The sequence below is a fragment of the Salvia hispanica genome, chromosome 2 (genome assembly GCF_023119035.1).
Source record: "Salvia hispanica cultivar TCC Black 2014 chromosome 2, UniMelb_Shisp_WGS_1.0, whole genome shotgun sequence".
Lineage (NCBI taxonomy): Eukaryota > Viridiplantae > Streptophyta > Magnoliopsida > Lamiales > Lamiaceae > Salvia > Salvia hispanica.
In genome coordinates, this window is record NC_062966.1 from 9,291,361 (window position 1) to 9,312,191 (window position 20,831).

General features: G+C 37.4%; 3 protein-coding genes and 1 long non-coding RNA gene across 6 annotated transcripts; 1 reads left to right on the forward strand and 3 right to left on the reverse strand.

Annotated features, from left to right (window-relative positions):
* Positions 1–5,045: 5,045 nt before the first annotated feature.
* LOC125208011 (desiccation-related protein PCC13-62-like) lies at positions 5,046–6,829 on the reverse strand. Its single transcript, XM_048107550.1, has 3 exons — positions 6,228–6,829; positions 5,918–6,143; positions 5,046–5,589 (listed from the first exon to the last, which is right to left on the reverse strand). Exons 1-3 carry the CDS (start codon positions 6,545–6,547, stop codon positions 5,203–5,205), a joined length of 933 nt encoding a protein of 310 aa, XP_047963507.1. The 5' UTR covers positions 6,548–6,829; the 3' UTR covers positions 5,046–5,202.
* Positions 6,830–8,008: 1,179 nt separating this feature from the next.
* On the reverse strand, positions 8,009–8,915 carry LOC125208371. Its single transcript, XR_007174099.1, has 2 exons — positions 8,663–8,915; positions 8,009–8,377 (listed from the first exon to the last, which is right to left on the reverse strand). It is a non-coding gene; the product is annotated as an uncharacterized LOC125208371 (long non-coding RNA).
* Positions 8,916–9,082: 167 nt separating this feature from the next.
* LOC125208370 (pentatricopeptide repeat-containing protein At5g14770, mitochondrial) lies at positions 9,083–13,686 on the reverse strand. 3 transcript variants are annotated; one of them, XM_048107969.1, is made up of 3 exons: positions 13,228–13,686; positions 10,288–12,807; positions 9,083–9,530 (listed from the first exon to the last, which is right to left on the reverse strand). In XM_048107969.1, exons 1-2 carry the CDS (start codon positions 13,519–13,521, stop codon positions 10,468–10,470), a joined length of 2,634 nt encoding a protein of 877 aa, XP_047963926.1. In that variant the 5' UTR covers positions 13,522–13,686; the 3' UTR covers positions 9,083–9,530; positions 10,288–10,467. The 3 variants fall into 3 exon arrangements, with proteins under 3 accessions (XP_047963926.1, XP_047963923.1, XP_047963924.1); XM_048107967.1 differs by having other exon boundaries at positions 9,205–9,224; positions 9,309–9,530; positions 10,288–13,686; XM_048107966.1 differs by having other exon boundaries at positions 10,288–13,686.
* A 3,949-nt stretch (positions 13,687–17,635) lies between these two features.
* LOC125204423 (formin-like protein 11) lies at positions 17,636–20,568 on the forward strand. The gene is made up of 4 exons (XM_048103086.1): positions 17,636–19,091; positions 19,175–19,365; positions 19,439–19,674; positions 19,757–20,568. The coding sequence occupies exons 1-4, from the start codon at positions 17,812–17,814 to the stop codon at positions 20,453–20,455; spliced, it is 2,406 nt and encodes an 801-aa protein (XP_047959043.1). The 5' UTR covers positions 17,636–17,811; the 3' UTR covers positions 20,456–20,568.
* The last annotated feature ends 263 nt before the right edge of the window (positions 20,569–20,831 follow it).

Here is a 20,831-nt window from a genome sequence, read left to right on the forward strand (position 1 = left end):
TTGGTAAAAGTGGGATAATATCGCAAAATTAATTGAGGAGAATGCCCTTTTCTTTATCTTATATGACAAAAGTAAATTAAATAATTGAAGGAATGCCCTTTTCCATATGTATATATTTTTTTTCCTATTTACGTTTAGTTAAGTTGGATTATATCGTAATTTGCGTACATGATACTCCCTCCTTTCCTAGTGGAGTCATTTTGTCATTTTGATACATTCCATAATAGTGGAGTCGTTTTCGTTTTTAGTAAAAATCAACACTTTTCCTCTCACTTACTTTACTATCTCTTACTCCCTCCGTCTCACAAAAGATGTCACACTTTCCTTTTTAATTTGTCCCACAAAAGATGTTACATTTCCCTTTTTGAAAAAAGTTCTTTCTCACATGAATATAAAAATTATATTTTCTCTTTCCATTTAACACACAAAACAAAACCTCTTAAAATCCAATGTTGTCCCACAAGTGTGACATCTTTTGTGGGACGAATGGAGTACTTTATTGTCGTTTCATCTCTCTACTTTTTATCTTTCTTACTTATTCTTCTTTTACTTGACTCATTTAACATAATTTTTCTTAATCTCCGTGCCGAAAAGAAATATCTCTATTACTATGGAACGGAGGGAGTATGACATTAGCGAATTGTTTTTAATATTAATAAATAAACATTTCATGTGTGGACAATTGTAAATATTCCCACTGCTTTGCATTGCTCTTTTACATAAATCGATTATGGAATTTGGGCAGGTTAAATATCCATTGAAATAAATTTTCGATCTTTCACTGTTTTATAGATGTATAATGTGTATTCAATAGTTAAAAAAGCAAACACTGATATTAAAACCTGACTCTATTAAATATGGTAATATGCTTATGCAGGAGGGAGAGAGCGTATCATTTTAAAAATTAGGAAAAGTGAAAGTGACCGTTGGAGGTCAGGCAGTCAGTCGAGTCGACCTTAAATATAATGAGCTCCACCACGCTTTCGTATTAAATTGTTTTATTGAATTCTGAATAAACATAATTATATTGATCGCTCGAAATCTCAAACAAACAAATAAAAATAAAATCGGTCTTATATAGTCACTTAAAATGTGATATATAAGGTCAAACAAATAAAAGATACTCCCAATAGTATGTTTTAATTTAGTATGAGTTTTAAAACAAAATTCGTTGACTTTATTAAAAAGAATGAATAAAAAAGTCAATAAAATATGAATTTATTTATATATGTATATATTAATTTAATAATAAAATGTAAATGTAATAAGTCAATTGATTTTGAGTTAACTTATTAAAATTGGGGAGAAAAAGAGTAAATATATTGGTAAACGTCCTAAAATGATAAATGTGTTTTTTTTTATTGAGATACTCATAAAAGATGTATTTTCTCAGTATGAGATGAAGCTGCTAAACCATGAGAATTTTAAGTACTCTACCAATAAACTGTTTCGACTACGCGTCAAAATATCGTGATTCACATAAGATAAGGCTCCCTTCATCACCGACACACATTTTGCCGTTGATTTCTCCAACTTCACTACTTTGAACTTTCTCTATGATATTAAATGTTGGTTCATTATTAAGTACTACTAATAATCTCTATTTTTTAGTGATTCGATCAAATTTATTAATCTTATATCTAACTTTCAATAATTAGTACGTACTATATTTCGTGTATTTAAATTTTAATGGTGGAATCATGACATAAAAACCCGAAAGAAAATCTGTGATATCTCAAAAATAAGTCGTATATGAAAATAATACACCATCCGTCCCTAGGTAATTGAGTTGTATTCGTTGTTAGACTGTACCAAAGTAGTTGAGCTATTTACTTTCTTTTAGCAAAAACTTTGTTCTTTCTTATGTTTTACTCTCTCTTACTCCTCATGTTCCAATTAAAATGATCCATTTCTTTTTTGAACGTGTTTTAAGAAAACGATACTATAAATAGTTAAAGTGAAGAGAAATTAAAATAAGAGAATAACAATATAGAAGAGACTCTCCTCTATTATTCTTTCTTTTACTTTATATTTTTTTTCTATTTTAATTATTTATTTATTTTCGTCTTTAAAAACCATGAGGAGAAAAACATTTTAATTGAATGGAGTATTACTTTACTCTATCCATTTTAGCATTAAATAAATCAATTTTTAAATTCTATACCAACAAAAAATGCCTGAAAGAGGAAGTACTAGATAAATGCAATCAGTGTGTTTGACTGAAGGAAATACATGCACCGTCAAGACAGTAACACAGTTAGGCACACACATAAACATATACTTATTTGCTATTAAAAAAGTACTCCACTCCGTATATCATTTGGTTAAACATTGCCATTTTTGGAAGTATAAAAGTTCTCCGAAAAAATGTTTTGTTATAGTTCTAAATATTAATATAGTCGCGTCAAAGTTTTTTCAGTTTTTTCCAATGCAATTTCTTAAAAGAATTAATTTTTAATGTAAATGCGTCAAATAAGAAAAGCATATATTTGTTGAGTACGCATTATAATATTAGTGAATGCTACCATGTACCACGATATAATTTCCATAAACAAAACTTTTTAAAAGGAAGAAAACCTAAAACTGATTTATTCACCTATTTTTCTTGCTATCTCATTATATTGTGTAACGCGCAATTTATGAGAGTATTCCCAGAGCCTATTCTTTTCGGGAGCCCATCTCAAAGTCTATCTTCTTTTTTTCCGGGCACGTCAGTATGTCCATCCCAGAACCTATTTCAGAGCCCATCTCAATTCCACATCATCATTATTTTTAATATTTACTTTTAATTATTTATGTAATTAAAAGACAACGTAAATATATACGGCAAAAAAAAAAATTCATTTAAAAACATAATAAAACATCCTACATTAAAGAAAGCAAAAAAAAGAGAGGTAAAGATAGAAAACATAATAATAAAAAAACAACGGAAGCACACCCTCAGAAGCACTCGAGTTCCTGCTCGTCCTCCCCGACACGACCCATTAACCCTATGAATTTTGGGCAATCCTTCAGTTGCATATATATTTCCTAGTACTTGAACCCTCTCGCATTGCCATCGTAGAACTCATGAAATTTAGCACACTCATACACCAAGCGTTTCCAATGCTTGCGTAGATCGTCGGGTCCTCAGCTATCTGTGTCCAACAATGAGCAAGAGCGATCGACTCCTCTATGGAGTAGGTACTCATCGTCCGCCCAGCTTCAGACGCCTCCCCGACTGTCTCCGTCTTCTTCCCCTTCATGTCGGGCACCTTGTTGCTGCTGAAGTTCATATCACCGTGGAGAGAGTAATAAAATTGAAATTGGGATTGGAAAGAGATGAAAGTGAATTGATGGAGAATGGGGGTATATATAATGGATTAAAAATTGAATTAAATTTTAAAAAAATAAAAAAATGGGATATCGGCTCCATCATCGGCTCGAGCCCCCGCAATGGAGGCCCATTGCAGGCCGATGCAGAGCCGATATTGCCATCGGATGAGGCTTGCAATCGGCGCAAGGGCGGAGACAATGGGGGTTGGAGATGGCCTCCCTCCCCACAATGGGAGGCTTTGAGAGGCGTTAGGGGGGCCGCTCGCAAGGGAATGCCCTAACCAAATTTCCACTAACTTTGTTACTTACTCCAACCGTCTCTTAAAATTTGTCACTGATTTCCATTTTCATTTGTCCCTAAAAATTTGTCACCTTCCAATGTTATCATTTTTTGTAATGGATCTCACATTCCACTAATTCATTCTCACTCACATTTTATTATAAAACTAATATATATAAAAGTATGATCCACGTATTATTAACTTTTTTAATCTATTTTCTATTACATTTTTTAAAACCCGTGTCAGGTCAAATGTTGACAAATTATAAGACGAGGGAGTACAATTCATCTAAACAATGTGACATATTTTTCCCACATTGAAGGACGAGTTGTTTTAATTACAATGATTCAGCTTTAACTTAAAAGTCAAAATTTAGTCATGGACATGGCAAATAGGAAGCTAAAGCTATAACATGTATGCCTATTATTAGCTATAGTTGATTTAGTGGGATTTCACTTTATGTTTGGTGTTAATGTTAATTGAATTAAGCTAAGCCATGTCTGCTTTTATTGGGTTTACAGTATCCATCTAATCTAATTTACTTTATAGAATGCTTAGTTTCCTTAACTCCTTTCCCACAATAAAATAAAATTTTTTATATCTTACGTATCTGCGGAATCCTCTTTTTTCAACTTAAAAAAGAACTTACTATAGTTTCATAAATTGAATATAATCTACAATACAATTTGATGCTTACCAATATAAGAAAAAAGTTTCGTTCCTAATGGTGCTCAAGCTTTGATTTATTAATTTTATAAATTAAAGTTTTATACTTTTATGTCAATTGACCCATTGTCATTTGCTATAATTCAAATGCCATGAAGTTCAGAAGAAGGGGCAAAAAAACATCAACATCGCGCATTCATTTATATTATATTCAGTCTGTGTTAGATTTTTAAAATTAGAAAAAATAGTTTCTATTTTTAAAGAATTGAGAAAGTATCGTTGGCTTTCTATTTAATGTTACCACTAATATTCTTTAAACATTTACTGCATTTAGAGAACCAGATTTCTGACAAAATTTAAATGTTGAATAATTCGAAGCTAAGGCTCAAATTAAGAAAGTGAAGTTATATCAGTAATTGTTTGAAGAAAACATTAATCACTACAAAATTAATATATATAGTCGATAGTAAAGTAGTAGTTCTATAATAATTAAACAATATTATTTGAAAGTGGGATTCAGATTTCCTAGATAAAATAGTATCAAAATATAATGTAGAATTGAGTTGTGAGATTATTTTAATTGGAAATAGTTAGTTATGACTAATTATCCATCTAAAATTGAGTTCTGGGATTGAATCTCATAAACCAAACATACTACTTATTTAATACCGAAATACAACCTTGCCAACCGTGCACCCTTAAAATATATGCACAGCTCCTAATAGCAAGTCATAGTAGTATTTCACATGAGTAACACAATTACGCACCCACATAGAACTATTATATACTAATATAATTGTAATTAAATATATTAGTGTGTTAATACCCCAATCACATGTTCAATACATCAAGCCTACTTGGCTTATTAATCATAAGTAAAATTTGATATAGTTTTTTGTTGAGGAAATACAATTGACAGAATGATAGTAGTAGTAGTATATTAGATCCATGGCTTGGGTTGAAGAAAGTGAGTGGCTATCTTGCCCCTCCCTCCCCTGGGAAAGAAGCCGCCGGGCACGTGCTCATCGCCGGTGCCATAAACAATCCTCAGTATCTCCGGGGGAGTCCTGCTGTACGAGAGAGAGTTGGGGTCAGCCGAGAGCACGTTGCTCTCGGTTCGATTCTCGGCCCCGATACACACCGGCACAATGATGCCCTCATCCTTCACACCACACTTAGCCAATCTGTTTCTCAGCTCCGAAATCCGCCTGGTGAACTCCGCCACCGTGTGATTGTGCGGCCACACCACCTCCCCCGCCCGCTCGTACAAATACTCCCTTACCACCGCGTCCTGCCCTGCCTCCACCCCCAACAGCCCCGCCACAAGCTGTCCTCATCACACACAATAAAATACTAGTAGCCATTTATAGTAAAAAAAAGAAAGAAAAACTGGTGTATGTAAGATGTGCTAACTTGATACCTACTTAATAAATTATCTTCATTTAGTCTATAGTATTAGATTTAGTGTCTGTTTGATAGACTTGTTAAGATAACACAAGATCATTAGAGTAAGATGAAGTTTTAAGATAAAGTTGGGCCCTAACATGGGCCTCATCTTATCTACCAAACGGTCAAATAAGCCCGTGTAACTCATAAACAAGTCATGTTAATTTAACTGTGCTACCAAATGGCAGTTTGAGTCCATATATACGTACGCGTTTGGAGTAATATCCGGTGAGGAAAGGGTTGGCGCCTACGTAGCCCAAGAGGCCTACGTAGGGCACTGTGTAAGCTCCCAACATGTAGCTGAGGGGGTCGCGGTAAGGGTTGAAAGGCGGCTCAAGTTCGTAACCAAAGGCCTCGTTCATTATCGTTGCGAAGTTGGCAGCGCTGAGATTCAGCAGAGGCCTCGGAAATCCACCCACCGTCCTTATGATTGACCTGCACCAGCACCACCGTAACTATCAAATTAGCATTCATTTATTTATTTCTCTAAGCATTACTATCATAGTAGTATTATACAACCTGACGTGGCCGATTTCTTGTAGGCCGAATTCTCCGGTGATGTTTCTAGTAAGGGGGTCGAGATTTGCTTTCTGCGGGGCGATAGGCGGGGGCCCGCCATTCACGAGCTCCGGTGCAGCGTGATCCAGGCCATACCCGAAGGCGCTCCACATGAATAATTCAGCTTCCAAGAACTCCAAATTCAGTGCAAACTGAATCAAGTCCTTGTCAAGCTCGGACACTGGGGTTCCGTGGGTTGGGTAACCCGGTGGGCAAACCGGGTCGGAGCTACTACTTGCAACAAGCATTAGCATCGCAATGGCAATGATTACAACCGCCATTTTTCTATTTTGATTCGTCTGCGTGTTTTCGTTGATGCAGGAAGGATTGGTGTGGAATACTTATATAGCAGAGTAATTAGTACCAATCTTTTCGACCATAATGAAATAGAAAAAGAAAGAAAGCGAGTCTACACCTCTTCTTTTATACTTCCTCGTCCCTTAAAAATACATCACATTTTTCATTTTAGGATATCCCTTGAAAATAGACCAACTCTATATAAAGAATTTTTTTCTTTTCTAGTGAGGTGTGTCTAATTATCCAATAACAATACTTCAATCATTTTTTTCTCTTCATCTCTCTTTTACTTTACCAATTATGCATTAAAATTCGTATTATTTTTAATGTTATTGAAAAAGACAATTACCGTAGCTCGAATACTGAAGGACATATCTTGTCAATCAAATTTTGTCTTTACTGTGGTTACGTTCAAGTGTTCACTTTGCTGATTTTATAATTATCAGAATAAGTGGACGGCATTGGAAAAAAAATGAGATGGAATGCCGTTCGAAAAAAGGAATTTGACTAGGACAAGATGTTCTTTTGACATATTAAGTTATTAACAATTAGCTAGGACTTTATATTTTGCTTAATTTCACAAAACTAATGTGGTCCTTCCATTACCTGATCAAGTTTTTTGCAGTTGCAAGTTTTTGCAAATTTGCAAGTGTATGGACAAATATTAATTAGTGGCTATAGTTGCACCTAATGCTTGGATTAGTTAGACATCACTCCTAATTATCCATAATTTCAGCTATGTATGGTACAATATTTGATGAAGAAGATAAAATGCATAAAAAGAACATTTTTCGGACAGGTACCAGAATTCAAATTTTGTTAGATGGGTTTTAAGTAAATATTTAGAAGTGCTAATAGCCAAATATACGCTTACTATATGTGAATTTAGATTTTAACCACCTAACTTTGCATGCACGTGAAACATAAAAGTGTAGTGCTCCATTGCAATTTGGCGGCACGAATTTTAAGAAATGTTAAGAAAATCGGGAGAAAAAAATTTTGGTGGAATATGAGTCTCACTAGTATATGTCAGTTTTAAATGATATGTGAGTAGAATAAATTAGTGGAATATGGGACTCTATTACCATTTACGGTAAAAGTGAACCGGGACTCCTATTCATGGACGAACTAAAATGGAAAAACATGACTCCTATTCGCAGACGGAGGGAGTACATAACTAAGTTTCACCTAAACTGAATCCAAGCTGACATACTGGAATGTCCAAATCAAGGTCGTCTTGGCTCGAATAGCATATCGGAATGCCTAATTAGACCAAAATGATGTTGTTTCGTCGAAAAACACTAAAATTTTAAATTACATATAAAAAAGTTTACCAGATTAATCATCAAAACGACATCAATTTGTATGCATTGACCTACCATTTACATTAGTTTTGTTAAGTCATCTCCACGTCATTTAAAATTATGATCACTAGACACGCCAAATAGAATTAAATTTTGTCATAGTACTTTATCATGAGAAATTGGTTACACACAAAAAGTTCATATATTTTTCCACCACGTTCAAAGTTGGTGGGAAAAACCTAAATTGACATATAATTAGTGTAATTTTCAAGTATTAGCCCTATTTAGAAAGATCGTGAGCAGCAGCCTTTCCAAGTGTAAGTTTATCCAAAATTTATAATGATGCAGTAATGGAAAAACAGTATGAATCTCACATTCAGTTGCTTTGTTCGCTTATGCATCCTCGGTCTCTGGATTCACCACAAGAGGCTTTAGCACAACTACTCATTGCCTCCAAAGCAGACATGCCGGAGTTCAGTGATCAAACGCCCCTTCGCTCAACGCCTCAACCTACAAGTTGAGTTGTGGCTTATTCATATATACAGAATGATAGTCAAAGCTTGAACATCTAGTATGGTTAGCTAAACAAAGATGCTTCATTTTTTCTCCACTAAGCAGAATCTGTGACTCTATTCCAAACAGATTAATTCACCAATACTATTAACCGGAGAAGAAAAGCAATTAAGATATTAAGATACTACTAAATTAATCAAAATTTCGTTCAAATAGGGAAAATGTTCCCACACTATCAATAACTCAAATAAAAAAATAAACCAGCTTATATGAGAAACCTACATAAGGGAGATGACCAACAAGAGTAACGCCACCAAAAATTCGATCAGTCACCACCGCCAGACTCTAGGAACCGCTGGCAGTATCTTTCTGATTCGAGAGGTGGAAATTTGGCGAAGGAGAAGCAAATTTTGATTTTATTTTTTCTCAGCAGAGAAAGCGTCATCAAACTGACTTGTATTTTCTTAATTGTGTTATAAATCCATGTACAGTCCAGCTAGCCACACGTCAGTTTTATGATGCTGGATTTTGTTCCATCCCTAGATTTGTGGAAGTGCAAAAATGATGAGTATCATATGGTTACTATTTAAAAGACTGCACATTTTCAAGAATTCAACTCAAAGGTTGGGTTAAAAACGTATAGCTAAGCATAAAATGAATAAAGCTCTTGTCAAGATACCTTTGTATTCGCCACTGAGAATATCTAACAATCAGCAAGCTCTTCCACCTGATCAACTAATTCCACAGCATGCAAAATCTTCATTCCATTTTAGCTGTACTGGAATTTCTCGAAACACCACGATTGCATTACCATATGAGACCAATGAGCTCCTCCAGCTTCAACCTGGGTGTACAGGCTGGTAAGCTCTATGCTTGCTATTAGCCTTGTCACTAATTACATTAGCTTCACAATGATTTAGCCCATCACCAGATCACTGAAAATACAACATCTGGGATTCATATGCTCCTCCTGCAACTCCATCTGTAAGCACAAAACAGCTTCTGTTTGGTTGAGCTCCTACTATTCTTACTGTTCTTTACAATTGAAGAGGTAGATGGCTTTTCGCAGCTTTTCTTCATCTTTAAAATATGAAATGGGGTGAAGGAGCACCATGGAGAATCAGCAGTTACAAAACATACAAAATAGTACCTGAAAATGAGAATAAAAAGAAAGGTACATCACAAAAGGTCATATTATAGGTTTTTGACAGGACATGAATACTAGACAAGATCAATATGGAAAAGCTAAAAGAAACAAAAAATATACTATATGACTATATCTGTACATGTTAGTGGAGAAAATACTCAAGATCAACACTGGTTGTCTATGCGCAGTACACAAAATTATTGGTTTGGTTTTTAATCTCCACATTGCTAATTGCGGTAACTGTTATTTAATTGTAGCAATTAATATCATTAACATCTCATCTTTATATCCAAATCATCGAAGAAAAAGTGGCCGGAATTCAGGTAAGAGAAACAACACAAATCCTTTTGACACAATGATACAACACCAAAAACCACTCAGCCTCAATGAGCACTAGCACACCTTTATGTTCCAAGAGTCTTATAAACAACCAGCCATGATACTGCAAGCTAGAAGTAAATATATAAGTGTAAGATTTATTAAAGGACACCACCAACAATCCCAAAGTTATTAAAATTGGGCAGAATGGAAAAATGATATCGTGATACAGTCCAGCTAGAACCTAGAATGAGAAAGTTTGTTTCACCAACAGAATGTATCTGATGAGCCAAGTGAATACTATTTGTTTCTGAATATTAGTAAAAAACTATATTGCAGCCTGACAAAGGACTATGCTAACCAAATGAATGGATATACACGTATGAACCAAAATATGCCATATGTATTAATGTTATAAACTAATTCTACAAGAAAGACTTACTCTCCTACTGGTGATTCAGGTTTTGTACAAGGAGAAGTCCGCTCCAAGTCCACGAAGACTGTTGTCTTTCCTATAAGCTATTTATGCTTGTTTTGCCAGCCTTAGAGGAAAGGTTTATACGATGACAGACCCACTCTTATACTACTACTTCTCTCATCCCATGTCAATTACACTAAGAAACTATCTCTTTGTCTTGTAAATTCTATCTAATAGTCTTTGTGCTTCAGCCACTTTGCCTGGCTTAGCAAGGACAGGACTCAGTCTGCATATAGTAGTCTCACTTGGAACAAAACCTTTATCATTCATCTCAGTAAACAACTTCCTTGCCTCAGCATCACATAATTTTTTCATAGATCTTTCGTGATAAGATAGGTCGCACCATCCAGTTACAAGAATGTCATAGGTTGAGGAATTTGGGGGCACCCCTCTAGTTTGCATTTCATTCAAAAGCTCCATTGCTTGTTTCATCTTTCCCATCTTGGCAAAATTACTGGCAAGTACGTTGTATGTGCTGATTCGAGGAACGAAACCTCTGGTGATCATTTCACAATAAAGTCTTATTGATTCCTTCATATTCCCACTCTTCCCATGGGCACAAACCAAAATGTCGAATGTGGTACCATTTGGAGCAAACCCCTTTTCTTCCATCTCCAGCTGAAGCTTAGCTACCTCATGCATCAACGCAGCTGATGCAAAACCACCAAGAAGAATGTTATATGTTGTAAGATTTGGAGGAACTCCTTCAGCTATCATCTGGGAGTACACATCAGAAGCCTTCTGTAAATGGGAGCTTTTGCAATGGCCTTGAATCATAGCATTGTAAATGACAGTGTTGGCATGGAAACCAGCTTTACTCATTTCCTCTAGCACAGATGACGCTCTTCTAGTCATCTTAAGCCCACATAAAATAGTTATTAGATTACCAAAAACATTTAGATTCAAATTAAGCCCCATAGCAACAAGCTGTTTGTGCACCTTGAAGATGATATCTGCCCTTTTAGCCTCTGAAGCAGCTGTAAGCACAATTTTGTGAATTATTTCTGTTGGGCGTAACCCTGCAACAGAAAACTCTTTTAACAAATCCATTGCCTCATCAATTTTGCCAGCCTTGCAAAATCCTTCTACTAAAATGTTACAGGATATTGCATTAGGCTTTAAGCCATGAAGTTTCATTTCATCCAAGAGTCGAAGAGAATGATCGAATTTCCCTTCTCTACAATACGCCTTGATTAAGGTGTTGAACGTGGCATGATCTGGAGTTAATCCAAACTGCTGCATTCCAGTGTAAATAGATTGCATATCATAGTGCCCACCTTTAAGCAATCCATTAAGTAAGACATTATAGGAGATAATATCGAACCCTATATTTTTAGCTGTGATCTCCTCGGCAACCTCAAGAGCAGAGGACTCTTTTCCTGATTTGAACAGTCCATCCATCAGGGTCGTGTAATTAACAAGGTCTGGTACCAATCTTTGAAAGAGTGAATCTTTAAACAATGCTTCTGCCTCCTCAATCCTTCCCTCCTTCTTAAGATTGTTCATAAAAGAATTAAGTATGAAAATGTTATCCTTCAACCCTCGCATTTTCATATCTTCGTATAGACCTTCAACAATTTCTTTCCTACCAGCCTTAAAACAGCCATATATTAAGGAACTATAGGTGAAAGCATTCGGCAAAATGTTATGGGAAACCATATCTCGTAGTATATCGATAGCTGCTTCAAGCATTCCGCATTTCACATAGCCATTAATTGCAGATGTAAAAGTTACCACATTTGGCAATACATTATGCGCCTTCATTTGCTGCATTAGACATTCCACACCCTTCATGTCACCTATATTACAGAGACCATTAATCAACGCAGTATATGTGATGCAATTTGGCACGATATTAGAATCCAAAAGATTCTGAAACATATCCTCAGCTTCTCTAACTCGCCCAGCCTTAATGAGACCATCAATAAATGTAGTGAACACCACCACATCAAATGTGATACCACGAACTACCATTTGACTTTTCAAGCCAAATGCAGTCATTGCATCACTACGTTTAAACATAAAATCAACTAAACTTGAGTAGGTAACATGGTTTGGGGTCACACCTACCCTTATCATCTCACGAAATAGGTACTTGGCCTCGGAAAACCGCCCAGTCTTAAGAAGTAGGTTTATAACACAACTGAAGGTAACTACATCAGGTTCGACTCCCTTTCCCAGCATTTCCTCATATAGTGCCAATGCTTCTTCCATCTGCTGATGCTTGCCATATCCACCAATCAAATTAGTATATGTAATATGATCTGGCCTCTGACGTACTTCAGCAACAACACCACATTTTTCTCCATCGATAACTTTAGATACATCACACTCTAAGAGTTTGTCCATGAGACTCTTTGCAGAATCAACATCTCCGATCTCACAAAATCCATCTATCAAAGTATTATAGGTAACAATATCAGGCAGCAAGCTCTCTTTCATCATACGCCCAATCAGCTGTAGACCAACACTAACCTCACCAGCCTTGCAATAACCATTTATCAAGGTGTTAAAGCCAACAACATCTCTAGGAACAACCGTTCCATCTGTAACTAAGCCACTACACATGGTGTCCATAACCAATTTAGCATTTTCCAGCAAACCCTTATCACAAAAACCTTTCACCAATATATTACAAGTGAAACTATCACAATTTACACCCTTTTTCACCATCTCCGACACCAACCCGAGTCCGATTTCTACATATCCGAATTTACAAAACCCCCAAATTAAAGTATTATAAGTAACTACATCACTCATAAACCTATAATCCTCGTTATCTCTGGAAAAGGAAAGCGCCTTATCGAAATCCCCAACTTTACAGAGAGAGTGAACGACAACGTTCTTGGTAGCCACATTGGGTCTTACACCAGAAAAGATCATTTCTTGATACATAACCATTACCTGATGAACCAACCCGGCGCAGTTGAAGTGGTGCAAGAGGGCGTTCCAATGAGGGAGCTCCGGCGTGAATTTGTAATCCCTCATGGCGGAGAAAGCGGCTATGGCCTTGGAGAGGCGGCGGCAGCGGAGGAAGAGGTGGATGAGAGTGCAGAAGAGCGAGGTGTAGAAGTGATGGGGGCTTGTTGAAGAATGGGAAGCGAGTGAGCGGGAGAGAAGGGGCTTTGATGCATCTGCCAAGTGTTTGACGAAATGCCGCTGTGGGTTTATGAGCATTTTGGGTTTGAATGCGGGCATGTCGCGCGGTGGGTTTGGAGTGAAAGGCCGACAAGAAGGACTTCATCAGCACTTGTGTGATGCTTTACGCTGGTGACGGCGTCGATCGGCTCTCATAAATAACAAATTCAATAAGAAATCGAATTGTTTGAAGCTCATTTGGGTACTGGGCAAGCAGTCAATACAAGTCCCACTACAGTAAGGACAGGGACGCGGATTTTTGCATATTAATAATTATTCAGCTTATTATATGTTCAAAAGTTTTAAATTATAATTAACGATAAAAAAAAATCATAAGAGGCTCGCTTTATAAAGTGATTTCATATGATCTATTTAATTTTAGTAAGTCTAAAATAATGTAGGTGGGAAAATAATACTCCCTCCATCCGCTATTAGGAGTCTCATTTCTTGGCGATACGGATTTTAAGAAAATTGAATGAAAAAAGTTAGTGGAATAAATATTTTACTTGTATATATTAGTTTTAAATTAAATGTGTGTGAAATGAGTTAGTAAAAAGTGATACCATCTTATTATTTGTAGTAAAAATGAATCGGAACTATTATTTATTAACGGACTAAAATGAAAAAATAGGACTTGCATTCACTAAATGAAAATATTTATCCTATAAAAATATCTAGCAAGTCCCTAGTTGTTACGACACTGACCAATTTATCCTAAATGAAAATATCGTAATTTGGGCCTGTATATATAGCCCAAGGAATATATTCCAAGCCTTTATTTGGATCGCATCATCGTGGGCCTAATATACAACCATAACCTCAATAATATCCAAATAAAAGTGGTAAGTATTTGTGTTCTCACTTTCATTGCATTCACTAATCTGGAGGTATAAAAACAGTACAATGGAATGGAATTATTAGTTTTCAGTTGAATTGTATTAATTTCTCCTCAAATCGTATTAGTTTTTAGTTGAATTCTTGTACTCACTTCATCTATAAAAAAAATATATCCATTGTTAGACCGCATAAGTTTTAATGAGAAATTGATAAAACAAATAAAGAAAATAAGAAAAATAGATAAATACTCCCTCCGTCCCCCATTAGGAGTAGCACTTTGACCGGACACGAGTTTTAAGAAATGTAAAGAAAAGTTGATTGAAAAAGTTAGTGGAATGTGGGACCCACTTTTTTATATTGGTTTTATAATAAAATGTGAGTGAAATGAGTTAGTGGAATGTGGTACCTACATACCATTTATGGTAAAAGTGAAGTGCTACTCTTAATTGGGGACGGACCAAAATGGAAATTAGTAACTCTTATTCGGGACGGAGGGAGTATGATAGAGAAACTCAGAAGAGTAGAAGAGGTGAATAAAGTACGAGAGAAAGTTTTTATTTTTAAAATGAAATAATTTTTATTGAATAATTAAAATGACAAAATAAGACTATTTTTTATAGATGTAAAGAGTGTTAGTATTTTTTTTTTTAACGCATTAGTTTTGTCTAGTCATTCCAAAGTATCATTATGAGGTTTATTTGTTCAAAAAGTGTCAACGTCTTGAGCTAGTTACTATCATAGGCAATGTAACCCGTTTTGCAATGGCTATCAAGCCGAACACATTAATTTCATTATTAATGCATTATACTCAGACTGCACGTCAGGCTCTATATTAGCTAGCTTGGTATATAGAAATAGAATTATGTCATAGATTCATTACCGTTCTGTTCATCTTTTTTCTTTGCGGAAAGGTACTCTATTATACTCTATTCTCTTTTTCTTTTTTTCTTAAGAGGAAAGATTTAAGTCTGTCACTAAATTTGAAAGGATATGGGTTAGAAAAAGTTAAAGCAAAGTAGTTCCAATTTTATAATATTAGTTTTATAAATTAAATATTAACAGAACAAATTAATGGAATATATTACTGACAAACAAATTATCATAGAAAAATATCCATGAATTTTAGTCAAATTCTGCTACGTTCCCAAACTTTAAAGATTGGTCATAAAACCATTAATTGTACTCCCGTGAAATTATACCTAATGTGACAATTAAAAAAATTCTATGAGGATGAGGTCGCCCGTTGGCCATGAATTTTATCTTTTTTTTTCTCAACACACTTAGCAAACAACGCAGTCACATCATCCATTTAAAATATGTGTGTGTCACCAAATCAACAACATATAACAAATACAAATCGGGATACTTTGTCGAGGAAAAAATGAGAAAAATTATTTTTACGGCTGATATTAAAATTGCGGTACAAACAAGAATTTAATTACTAAAATTTATAAATTTTCTGATAATTTGCTCTGGCCCAGTCTATGCATATGAATTCATCTAACAACATTTCATTAGAACTGTACGAAAAGTATCGCAAATGTCTTCTGGCGAGAACTTGTCTTTTTATAAAGACACAAAGTCATATCACGGTGGACTCGAGCTCAAGACCTTTGATATTAATCACGAAATATACCATTAGACTAACACACGCCCACTAAAAATTGACTCCTTTCCATATGAATAGCGGTTTCGGGCAATGACTCCAACTTCAAAAGCTCACCTCTCTTCGTTGGTCCACATCCAACATGTCTCTACTATCTTTTGTTGAGGGTGTACCAAAAAGTGTGAGAAAAAATTAGGTGGGGAAAAAACAAGCTAGTGGGGGAAGCCAATTAGTTACATATATATTCAAGAGTAGTATAACATTATTTATTTCATTTATTTTATGCTTAGAAGGGGAGGATCCCTGTAGAAGTTAGAAAGCAAGAAGGAAGGAGTGCAGCAACTTAGAGCAATGTCAGATACACATGGATGAAAATAACAGCTGCGCAAACATTAACAAGAAAAACATCAGTGCTATACAAGGAATACAAAATATGATATATGTTGTTAATTACTCCCTCCGTCTCAGATAATTTGTCTCATTTTTCCATTTCGGTCTCATTTTTGGTAATGGACCTCATATTTTACTAACTCATTCATATTCACATTTTATTATAAAACTAATATATAAAAGTAGGACTCACATTCCACTTGCTTTTTCAACTCACTTTTCATTATATTTCTTAAAACACGTGCTCGGTCAAAATGAGACGAATTATTCACATCGGAGGGAGTACCTGAGACTTGAGAGTTGAGTTCCCATATAAAGTTCCCATATAAAGGAACTTGAATCAGACTTTAAGTTACGCAACTTAATACTATCTATATATTATTCGGAAAATGATCCGGAAATAAAGAATTGACGAATTCTAGATGTTATATATGAAGTTTGATTCTGGCCCTCTGAAATTGGCAATATTAAATCGAAATTTCAAAATTTCTCAATTATTTCATCCATGCATAAAATATCACTCCTTAACGTGACTATCCTGTAAACTTTAAAAAAATAGTTCATGAGTATAAGCAGTAGCAACGTCATACAGTCGGTCTGGTTTGAAAAAAAATTGGGCCATATTTTTTCTAGTCCAATACGGTCTGAAAAATCAAAAATCTATTTCAGTCCGGCCAAAAATTTAGTGAGCCAATTTTGACAGCGCTATTAATACCGGCGACCAGCCAGCGTGGGAGAGAGTCCAAGTAGCGGCTAAGCCAAGCCTATTCCATAAATACATACATGTCACTATTTGTCGGTTACTCTCTCTTTCTCTCTCATGTGGTTTGGAAGGAAACATGATGGGGACCTTTTGCAATACAACTTTGCACAATAAGCAGCTAATTATATGCTGCACTTTCCACTAATTTGTAAAGGTACATGAGAGAGACACAATAGATTTTTATTTTTAGCCTCCAAATCATCTTGCTAAGTGCACACAGCTAAAAGTGGGAGTATCACATGAGAGAGTGATGGACAAATTTCTGTCTCTTTCATTTAAATAACCTTTGATGGGGTTGGAGAAATTACAATATCAAACCCTTGTGAACTCCAACAAATTAATACCCCACCACTAACAACACTATACTATTACTACAAAAATTTCACATGAATCTTAGTTTGCATTATGCTTGTCTTTTGAGCACTCAACTCAGACATTACCTAAACACATAAACACACTCATAACAGAGAACCCTTAATTTAGCTAAACACACTCAAAACAGAAAATCCTTAATTAGCTGAAAAAGAAGAATTAATAGATGAAATAAAGAAGGACCAGTACAACTACAACTGCCAAAGCTCAGGGGTTCCTTGGAGTAGCATTAAAGACTAGTGCAATATTTCCCCCATCTTCTTCTCCACTGCTACATTGCCCATATTTCTCCCACCATCCACAAACTAACCTCCTCCTCCTTCATTTCAATTTTATACCCCAAAAAGCTGTGCACAGTTTTCTCTCAGGAAAAAAGAGAAAAATGGGGCATCTTCTCCACGTGATTTTCATCATCATTGTTTTCTTCCTCATCTCTTTCCACACCCTCGTCTCAATCGATTACACCAATCATGGCGTCAACAAGAGCTATGTTAATCAAGACTCTAAAAGGCTCCTTTTGCTTGAGAAATTCAGAGTCTTGCTTGGCCTCAAGCCCAGAAGAAGCGGTGACTTGTCTCATTTCTCTGCCTCTCCCGCGCCGGCTCCAGGCCCCGGCATTGCGCCTGGAGGCGCGCCAGCTCCTTCTCCGGTGGCGCAGAGGCGCGCGCACGTGCCTCTGCGCCACCGCCACCCGCTCCCGCAGGCACACAAGGTGCAGAAGGAGGAGCGGGGGAGAGGGAAGAGAGTGATGACTGCGGTGCTTGCATCAGTCGGCGTTACCTCGGCACTTTGCGCGGCGGCGATGTTTTTCGGCTGCCGGAAATTCAAGAAACGGCGGAGGAAACAGAGGAGGAGAGGCTTGTCCAAGTTTGTGAGCTCGGTGAAGAAGGTAACATCTGATCCGGGCCAAGGCCCTGATCTTTTCTACCTCAATTCGCTGGAATCTGCTTTGGAACCAGAGAAATGCTGTCTGAAACTGAGCTCCACCACCGAAAAAATCTGCTCAGGTGATAATTCAATTGATGGGAGAGAAATGAACGTCACAGATTCGGAGATGGAGAGTGGGAGGTTTTCGTCATGTGGAGAGATTACTACTGTGCATGAGATTTCAGAGTGTGTGAATAACGACTCTAGTTCTTCCTTGGGCGAGGGAATTATTCACAAATTTGATGATAAAATTGAGGCAAATTCAGATGATGATAATGAATCTTTCCATTCGTTTAGTGATTCACAAACGAGGCTTTCCAATGCCTCGGCTTCTAGCGTAGGCGAAGCTTCTGAAAATATGCCACACGAAGAGATAAAGCAAACACATTCTTCTACTTGTACAGCTGCTGCCTCAAAGATTCCACCACCACCACCTCCACCTCCTCCGCCGACTCAGGAATCCAAGTCTTTTAGCTCATCCACATTGCTAAGCAGGTTACTGGTGCCATCCTCTGCTCCTCCTCCTCCTCCACCACCGCCATGTCCACCTCCACTTTCTAACGGCAATGGTAAAGCAGCGCCCCCACCACCGCCTTCTTCACTAGGCACGCAACAAGTGCCTTTGGGAAAAGACGGGTGTCCGCTGCCAAAGCTGAAGCCACTCCACTGGGACAAAGTGAGGGCCGCCCCAAATCGCTCCACGGTTTGGGATAAGCTCCGGTCGAGTTCATTCGAGTATGATATTATTACCATTACCTCAATCACATGATTTATTATGTTTTTGTTGTTGTTGATAAACTTGCTTTTCTATGTTGCAGATTTGATGAGGAAATGATGGAATCACTCTTCGGTTACAACCTCCAAAATTCGATGAAGATCGAGGAAGCGAAGAGCAAAACTCCATCTCCAAGCAAGCACGTGCTGGAGCCCAAGAGACTGCACAACATCACCATACTCTCCAAGGCCTTGAACGTCACCGCAGAGCAAGTCTGCGGCGCTTTAATCCGAGGTATCTTGATGCCATTCCTCTTCCAAAGTATGCCTTAGTTTGGTGATTGATTGTGTGAACTGATCTGCAACAGGGGAAGGCTTGTCCCTGCAAGACTTGGAAGCACTCTCAAAGATGGTGCCGACAAAGGAAGAGGAGGCGAAGCTCGCAAACTACAAAGGCGACATACTCGAATTGGGGTCCGCGGAGAAGCTGGTCAAGGCAATGATCCAGATACCCTTCGCGTTCGCAAGAATCGAAGCAATGCTCTACAGGGAAACCTTCGAGGACGAAGTTCTCCATCTCAAGAAATCATTCTCAATCCTCGAGGTCACATCACATCCCATTTCAAAATTCAAACTAGCTAATTATCAATTGAAGCATGACGAATATGTTGGTTGCCTGGTAGCAGGAAGCGTGCAAGGAGCTGAGGTCTAGCCGCCTCTTCCTGAAGCTCCTTGAAGCAGTGCTGAAGACCGGGAACAGGATGAACATCGGGACGATAAGGGGAGGCGCAAAGGCGTTCAAGCTGGACGCGCTCCTGAAGCTCTCGGATGTGAAGGGGACGGATGGGAAGACGAGCCTCCTCCATTTCGTGGTCCAGGAGATCATCCGGTCAGAGGGGATACGCGTGTCGGACAGCATCATGGGCAAGATCCAGCAGAGGGGCAAGAACGAGGACAAGGAGGAGAGCTACAGGAGGATGGGGCTGGACCTTGTGTCCGGCCTGACCACCGAGCTTTGCAACGCGAAGAAAACGGCCACCATCGATCTGGACGTGCTTGCAAGCTCGGTGGCGAATCTGACGGAGGGCATGCGACGGATGCAGGGGCTGGTGAGGAAGGAGATGAAGGGGGGGTTTGTGAGCTCGATGAGGGAGTTCCTTGAAGAGGGGGAGAGGAAGCTGAGGGAGCTGCAGGGGGATGAGGACAGAGTGCTGCTGCATGTCAGGGAGATTACGGAGTATTTTCATGGAGATGTGAGCAAGGATGAGTCCAATCCGCTCAGGATTTTCGTGATCGTTAGGGATTTCTTGAGCATGCTGGATCATGTGTGCAAGGAGCTGAGGAGCTTAAAGGCGCCGCCGTGCAGTCCCAATCCCTTCCGATAGGCTAGGATTTTGTGGTGTTGTTTGGTTTGTTTATAGCTTTGGTGTTGATTTGTTGGATCCAATATTTGAATCACATATAACTCTTTAATCACAAGTAAAGATTTTTTTGTTTCTTCCTCCTTGTAGCTGTGAATTTTGCTTTTGAGAGATCAGCAAAAGCTAACCAGATTTTAATGTTGTTTTCTGTAACTTAAGCTTCGTTTCTTGTCTATATTCATCATTTTTCTGTGTGTTTTTGGAACTCTATTTGTGTTTGCCTAAAAAATAGGCATACTTGTATGAGGCATCCTCATGAACAAAATGGTGGAAAAATTGAACCCAAATCATGCACCTAGGCCTTTTTAGAGATGTACTCCATATTGCATACTAGTACTAT

Bases quoted from the DNA above. Each gene is read 5' to 3' on its own strand.
- LOC125208011 (XM_048107550.1), bottom strand. From the start codon at position 6,547: ATGGCGGTTGTAATCATTGCCATTGCGATGCTAATGCTTGTTGCAAGT. The intron at 6,144-6,227 runs GTTGTATAATAC...GTGCTGGTGCAG, and splicing joins CAAGAAATCGGCCACGTCAG to GTCAATCATAAGGACGGTGG. The intron at 5,590-5,917 runs GTACGTATATAT...TGATGAGGACAG, and splicing joins CCGGATATTACTCCAAACGC to CTTGTGGCGGGGCTGTTGGG.
- LOC125208370 (XM_048107966.1), bottom strand. From the start codon at position 13,521: ATGCCCGCATTCAAACCCAAAATGCTCATAAACCCACAGCGGCATTTC.
- LOC125204423 (XM_048103086.1), top strand. From the start codon at position 17,812: ATGGGGCATCTTCTCCACGTGATTTTCATCATCATTGTTTTCTTCCTC. The intron at 19,366-19,438 runs GTATCTTGATGC...GATCTGCAACAG, and splicing joins CTGCGGCGCTTTAATCCGAG to GGGAAGGCTTGTCCCTGCAA. The intron at 19,675-19,756 runs GTCACATCACAT...GCCTGGTAGCAG, and splicing joins AATCATTCTCAATCCTCGAG to GAAGCGTGCAAGGAGCTGAG.